General features: G+C 38.8%; 1 protein-coding gene across 1 annotated transcript; it reads left to right on the top strand.

Annotated features, from left to right (window-relative positions):
• The first annotated feature begins 2,486 nt into the window (after positions 1 to 2,486).
• Positions 2,487 to 7,208, top strand: LOC139722551 (carbohydrate sulfotransferase 11-like). Its single transcript, XM_071633840.1, has 3 exons — positions 2,487 to 2,552; positions 5,506 to 5,579; positions 6,170 to 7,208. Exons 1-3 carry the CDS (start codon positions 2,528 to 2,530, stop codon positions 7,091 to 7,093), a joined length of 1,023 nt encoding a protein of 340 aa, XP_071489941.1. The 5' UTR covers positions 2,487 to 2,527; the 3' UTR covers positions 7,094 to 7,208.
• The last annotated feature ends 761 nt before the right edge of the window (positions 7,209 to 7,969 follow it).

Raw genomic sequence — 7,969 nt, 5'->3', positions numbered from 1 at the left:
TTCTATTTAAGTTTCCCATCCCGTCAGTATGAGTATATATTTCTGTGTTCTACTTTCGTGTCATAATGGATTACGAATATTACGAAATAGCTTTATTCATTATTGCCCCCAAACCGTTGAATTCTGTAAATACTGAAATGCAACGAATACCCCGATGTTAATTACTTTGAAGAGGGTAATCTTTATAATCGCCTTCGTTTTAACTGTCACATTTTGTGTTAATCAATATACCAATTATAATTCAAACTTCAGAGTGTTCATTTTATGTCATATATGTGGTCCGAAAGTGGAAAAATGTGAATTTAACAAATTAATGTCAAGTTTTGGCAACTATTTTGGCGGACGTCTCAAAGAGGCACCCATGTCACCCATGTACATCATCTATTGTACGAACAAGACACTGGGCGGAGTTTAAAGAAGGTTCAGCTTCTAGTAACCAGACTATACTGTACACGTACTTTTTTTTTCTTCTTCTTCTTCTTCTTCTTCTTCTTCTTCCTCTTCTTCTTCTTTTTTTTAGCACTCTTTCTGATGATCATGGTTTCCTCTATGATCTGGCCAAGGAGGTGGGGAAGAGTCTCTACTTATTTCCCACAGCCCTGATGTTGATCTCGCGATATCTTCAGCTCTCGTGCGTGCTCGCTGGTTTTGAGCAGCATCTGGTTTGGGAATGTCTCGACTACGTCGTGTGCTGACAGACAACATTCGTGTTCGAGGAAAAGTTGCGCACGGCGCGTCCGGAAAGTCGTTTGAACTTTTGACCGCGACCACGGTCAAAACAAGTGCAAGTAATCCTCACAGGAGACTAGCTGAGCTGCTATACTCAAAATAAGAATAGCACGTAGCACGCTCTGTAGTAAAAATGTGTATAAACCACTTAACATTCTTGAGATGTGTTGAAATTATCACGACCTCATGGAATACTCTAAGTATGTGATTGTCGCTATGTGTTATTAGTCCACGAATTTCCTTTCTGGGCTGACTTGTTTTATAAAACTAATTAAATGCGTGTTTGCGATTGCCGTTAGTGCATGTCATCAAGCCAGTACAAACATGGAGCATACTTCCTTGTTTTTCAATACTGCAGTACAGCCAGTCGTATACTGAAGTATTAAAGGAACTGCATTATAAGGGCCTATCATTCTTCCTTATGTCTCCAAATTATAAATGGCAAAAGACCGATTATTAGAGTGGCGAAATGGATACATGCATGGATAGATAGTTATAAATGGATAGATTGATTGGAAAAAGATAAGATATTGATATATGGTATACGTATAGATTGCATAGATTTTGATTAAACTATTCCACAGTCTAGAAGATTAAGGCCAGAGCATGAAAACAAAAAGGAAAACAATCATCTCCTGTGAAGAAAAAATGAAGCATCACAAAATATTCAAGAATAAATGAAGAAAAATATTCATATGGAGCCACAATCTACCTATATGCCGTTCGGATAATAACGGTCGGGTTCAGATAGTCGGTAGGTTATTGTGACCGGTTTAAAAAAATGCCAAACTATATTCAAGGCTTAATAATGATATGAAGAGAGAGAGACGTTATAATCAAACACTCTGGCTGGTGCAGATCTATCAATGATATGACAGAAATGTTTCAGTTCTAATTTATACAGTCATTTGTAACGATTATTTGTGTATGTATGAACGTTTTAAGGAGATCCCTTCCTTTGTGACCGGACATGTCTTATCCTTTCTCCGGAACCCTCTTGCTGTAGGCCTAATGATATTGATAATAACATTGCAAAGGGAATCGAGGAGAGACGGCCGTCAGTGCACTATCATTATATCTCGAGATGGAGTCATCCCTGCTGACTGCAGCAATGAAATGTGCTTCCAGAGCTATGGAGCTGAGAGAGCCTCTTCGAGCCCTCTACCACTAGAATAAGTTGCACCCTTCTGCCTTTCAGCTCAGACGGTATCAGCTTAGAGTTCTTCCTATTCAAGCTCCAGTGGATGCTAGAACAACATCGTGAAGGGTCTTAGGAAAAGGCTATTGTGACTGATCGAGAACCGCGACCGACAACGGACGACTACAACCAGACAATGTAGGCTACGTTCGTACATCGTATAGATGACGGACGGTGAAGTCTGCTGTGGAAGTCAACGGGAAGTTAGTTTCCATGAACACCGCCTATTATACAGTGCAGCTCTATGAACGGGATAACCATACGACTAACACTGTAACTAGTGGTCTGTAGCGGTCACGTTTGAAGGAAGATAGATAAGAGAGCGAGATCATAGGCCCTATATATACTCTATATAGTATACACGTTTTTGCGAAATGACCCGATCGCTTTCAAAGTAAGGTGACAGCGAATCTTAGTATGGCCGTCACAGCGGCTGAGGCCATCCGTAGCCTGTGGCTGTGTGGAAGTCGACGAATGTCGAAGTGCAATATGTGTGTTTTTGCCATCTTAGTGGTATTCACGACGTGCTACTTTCTAGTGAGTCGATATGATTCCCGTGTTTTCACAGGCGTCGGATCACCTAAGCACCAGTACGCTTCGATGTCCATGAATACGGAGAGAACAGGTAGGTGTATTGAGCAGACAGAAAAATCCGTCTGTCCGGAGGAGTTTTGTTGTAATTTTTTTTTTTTTTTTTTTTTTTTTTTACTCCGGCACTCCTCCGTTGACGAGGAGGGATTATTAAAGCCAGACGTAGACATTTCCGCGGAACATAATTCCGACGACAAGATATACACGTCCACGCCGATCTTTCTGTCAAGTCTATTCGACATGTAGCTTCGAGATTGTGATATGATTTTGTACGTGTACAAGACAGATACTTCCGTTTTGACCGTAAGAAAGTTTGTGTGCCGCCGACTCGTGTAGGATGTACGTCTCCTCTTCCTCCTCCTCCTCCTTCTTCCTCATGTTATTTATAGTACAATTGCCTGAGGTGAGGATTTTTAACTTTTGAGGAGATACACACTTGTACTTAAAAACCACTTTATGAAAATGTGAAAGAGCACACAATTCTAAAAGGAATGCAAAGTTTATTTGATGAAAATCGGGTTTGAAGTGGCTGAGATATCCAGAACAAAGTAAAACAAAATTGTCCTCATAAAAGGCGGGCCCTATAACCTTTTATTAGGATTTCTTTGCTTTGGATATCCCAGTCATTTCAGAACAAATTTTCATCAAATAAACTTTGAATTCCTCTAAAAATTATATGCTCTTTCATGTGTAATAAGAGGTTACTAATTGTCTCTTTAAAAAATCGTCATCAAAAGACGTTGGAGGACTTAAGCCCTAGTTACTATATCTCAACCGAAGCTGTACCATCCCTTTTATTTGCCTTCTTCAGTCCTTGAGATTCTTTCAAATATCCAGAGGTTCAAGTTGTGTGTTTGACAACCTTCACTGGGATTTCTAAGCCAATTGACAGTAATTACACATAGCCAAAGGCTCAAGGGGTATAAAATGAATAGATTTTAACACAAAGAAATGACCCAATGACTTTCTTACTTATACCTCGCATCCTGCGAAAGTCCTTTCAATTCTGTTCATATCATTCGTTCCTATACTCCAGCCTTCCATAGCATTTTCGACACAAGAGGTCACGTTCCTATACAAACATGTACAAATAGATACATTTTTCATGTCTGTATATTTTAGCTAGCAGGAAACTAAAGAAAAAAATCATTTATAGTTTGCAAGATGAGAATGCCTCGTTCTGGGACAAAACGGCTGCAAAAACAACATCAACAGAGAAGAGAGAATAAAATGAAACAGAGTTTCATTAATTTGTGCTGCGTTATTTTCCGGTGCATATCGTTTCAAAGTCTAATCAAGGTAATGGCTTTGTTATTGTGATTTGACTTTGTGAAATGATTTTTACAACAAAGTGAATGTCAATAAAGGTCGGGGTTTTTGATGAATATAGATTATTATTATCAAGCCTACATCAACCTTGAGTGGTATTCATATTCATTATAGGTTTATGGGGGTTTTTTTCTGCATGGACGACAACATTTCATAGGGATACTTTGGTATCATGATTAACGAGCACTGGAATTTTTATATGAATACTTGTAGCGCAATGCAATTACTTACCAGGATTAGTTTTATTCCCATCACACCGTATCTGAACTATGCATCCGAAGCATTTTGTGTGCATGTGTGTGTGTGTGTGTGTGTGCGTGTGTGTGTAATTATGACTCAATTCAGCTGGCGGTTAGAAGATCAATCCGTGCTCTACAAATACGACAGTCAATTTGCCGAAAACAGTTATTTCAACCATTTTTTTTTTTAATGATAAAGAGAGAAGATAGTGTCGATCGTTTTTAATCATCATTATTTTGCCATGAAAACCGGCTTCCGAGCTCAGAGCTAAAGAAAAGAAATAAAAAGACAAATTCTTTACCTTTGTCTCCGTGTATGATGAAAATGGTAGAAAATTGAACCACACACACACACACGCACACACACAAATACCCACAGATATTAATTTGTATAAACACACACGGACACTTACGATATGTACATACTGACGACCTGGAATGCAATCATAATGTGTAATTGTGTGACAGTGTTCATATTGATTGAAAAAGAAGTATTTTCTGTTCATTTTTTTTCCATATGTAAAACCTTCCCCCTCTTTTGTACATCATGATATAAGTGATCATAATTCATCGTTGTAAGTGTCCCTATAGTGACCATAACTTCATGCTGTGGTGAAACTGATTAGTCCACAACTTCTTTCCCTGCATGTGAGCCTTTCCTAAAATTGAATTATCATATAGATATACACGTGGTTCGAATCTCTGCCACGTGGCTAGACAAAAATTCCTTTGATTTTGTTTTGATTTTAAGCATGTGATAAGAACATTATTTACTTGTCATACATCACCGTATTGCTTGTCATCAATATTAAGTGCATTCACCCTTTGTTTTAGAGTTTACTTTTAAATAAGTAAAACTTTCAAAGTTTCTAGCAAAATTAGGAAGGAATTGCAGAGTTTCATACGTTTCTTGAGAAACAGTGATTTTAGTTACAACCAACGTTTGCGAATAAGATGAGATTTTGATGTTCTGACGTCACAACTCTTCCACTGATTTGTATACAAGAATACGTGTGTACAATTAAAAGAAAACAACGTTGTTGTTTTTTTGTAAAAAGTTTAGCGACTGCAAACCCTCTTCCTATAAGAAATATAAAAGAAATAAATCAGTGTTGATTGGTTGTTACAACAAAGTTACCGTGTCAGAGTTTGCTTGTCAAAAAGTAGATTTAATTCATATTTGTGTGTATTTGGGTGGTAGACTTGTGGAGCAATCAATTCATGACCGTATGTGCAGACCTGCGTGCTTCAAACAATTTCGTGTTAACATGCGAATCTGGAAGGTCCAAATGTGATGCGACGTATTATGGTATTTTGGTACTCGTTTTTACTGGAAACAAACTTACACATGGAATGAAATTGCACTTAACAAAATCCTTACTTAATGAGTTTACAATTCATGCTTTTATATCGTCACAGAACACCGGAAACCGTCTGTTGAAGGAGTATCGGACACACAAGAAGATCATCATAGCTCTGGTTCACTGAAAGAGGTGAGTGAGCGAGTCACAACATTTGATTTTAATAGAATTAATGTCGCAGAAAATAGAAAGAAAGGTAGAAATGTATGCCGTTTCTAGATGTTCTGCCTATGAATGATATTGAGTAGGCCTACTACTGGGACAGTGTAAGCGTCCTGATTGCTGGACTCGTCAGCTCGTGGCCATTTCTCTTATTACCCATCCCATGTCTGTTACGACACTCGGCATATGGTGACTTGTCAACTGTCTAGCCTTTTATCTTCAGGTTACAGAGGAACACTCGGCATGGTGACTTGTCAACTGTCTGGCCTTTTATCTTCAGGTTACAGAGGATTACTTGTTATAGGCAGATATTTCTCATTATTTACACTTACAATTCTTACAAATTGATCACAATTCTTGTGTAAGAACAAAAACGTCACGGAAGAAGAAAATTTGGAGTAATTAATGTTGTTTATTCATTGTGAAATAATCATGAATATACATATACATGTTCAAGACTTAGTGCTTTCCCCGTTCTGTCAAATTCTGTGCTTAACCTTGAAAATGTTGTCATCACTAAAATTCTACGGCAATTTGTCTTTTCTAACGAACTAATGTAGGTCACGGATGAAAAGGAAACACCAGATGACCAACACATCGCGACATTGAAAGAGAGAATATCGTGGCTCCGAGAGCAGTGCGCCCTCACGGCAAAGTACCGAAAGTCACGAGATGTAGCCGTTTATCCACCCGAGAGTCTCATCGTCAACGAAAAGCACAAAATCCTCTACTGTAACGTGCCAAAGGTAGGATGCACCAGCTGGAAAGCGGTCTTTCTCAAGATGGCAGGCTACGACAAATTTAACATTTCAGCAATGGATCACTTGGGGACAAATAGAAAAGGCAGAATTTACCTCGACTACCTGCATAAGTACACAAATATCAGTCATCGCCGATATATTCTCAAAAACTACGTGAAATTCATGTTCGTTCGTCACCCGTACACGCGGTTACTCTCTGCCTTTCGAAGCAAATTGGCGCCAAACGTTTCGTATTCTTTCCGTTATCGTAATAGGGCAAAGGGGGCTCATGCCCCGTGGATTAGTACATACGGAAAGACGATCATCACAAAATACCGCGGAGCCGAAGAGGGTGCTCGAGTCAGCTCGGACTGGAGAAAGGAATATGACTTGACATTCGCGGAATTCATTCGATTCGTCATAGATCCAGACACAGACTCTTACAATAAACACTGGTCGGATATGTCCTCCATGTGCTTGCCGTGTGACATTGAGTACGACGTCATAGGAAAATACGAAACAATAAGCGCAGATGCGCCATACGTTTTACAACTGGCCAATGTCGCTCCCAACATCAGTTTCCCAACGCCAGCACCGGGGTCCGTTACAAGTAGTTCGAGTCCCGGAACAGCCGAACGCATTTTTCGGAGTGTGCCACGAGATCACCTGTTAAAACTAGCAACACTGTACTCAGAAGATTTCAGACTGTTTCATTATGACCCTTCCTCATATGAACATGATTAACCCATTCAGTTCCAGAATCTACATTTCTGTAGTTTAGTGCTATTGTTTCATAGAGAGTGTTATTATGCATTGTTCAAAGAAATCTTTGAAGGCTTCCGTTGCGGTAGAACATTGGGTGGTAGAAGGTTTAATGGTGCACCACGTATTCTTTCTTGGGTATGTTGCCCTGAAAAAGGCCTACCCATTCCCGACGTTTCGGCAAGCATGTTCTTGCCGTTTTCAAGAGAATGCGTTATTGGAGGGAAAATTCGGCTTAAAAGCATACTCAAGAAAGAATACGTGGTGCACCTTCTACCACCCTATACATTGTTTATACCGTACTTTATAAGGTAAAATGACATTTTCTCATTTGCCATTATTAATTAATATTTTTTGATGTTACAACAAAAGCTAATCCTTAAATTGATAACACATCTTAGAAGCTAATGCTTCTGTCTCAAAATGTCAAGTTTTGCCATTCCTGACTTTGTGCGAGCTAAATGGATTTTAGCAGTTATGTCTCATCAACCTTTAATATAGAATATGTAGGGAAATTAAGATTTGTCAATCAAACGTGGACATGCTGATAATTTCCGCAGCGTAATTATTTCAGTACTTGACGGATCGATAAGGTGTACCAACTGTATTATGTGAATAATATGATAATACATAAACAACATAAAGGCTCCGCATTATAGAATTCCACTTGATGAAAAACTTGCCACAACAAATGTAACTTCATTACTCTCTGAGTTTGACAAACGAGCTTGCAGTCAGTTAAATGCGGTATGTTAAAGAATCTGTGTTGTTGCAATAACTTCTTGCCGAAATATTGTGCTTGTAAGGGCATACATCGTCACATTCTCCTTAAAAGTGTTTTTTTTTTCAAGTTGTATT

The sequence above is a fragment of the Diadema antillarum genome, unplaced genomic scaffold (assembly GCF_040938485.1).
Source record: "Diadema antillarum isolate AM-2024a unplaced genomic scaffold, OU_Dant_1.0 scf00000167, whole genome shotgun sequence".
NCBI classification, from domain to species: Eukaryota; Metazoa; Echinodermata; class Echinoidea; order Diadematoida; family Diadematidae; genus Diadema; species Diadema antillarum.
Note: the sequence above shows the minus strand (reverse complement) of the source record. Positions and strands in the feature narration are given on the sequence as shown.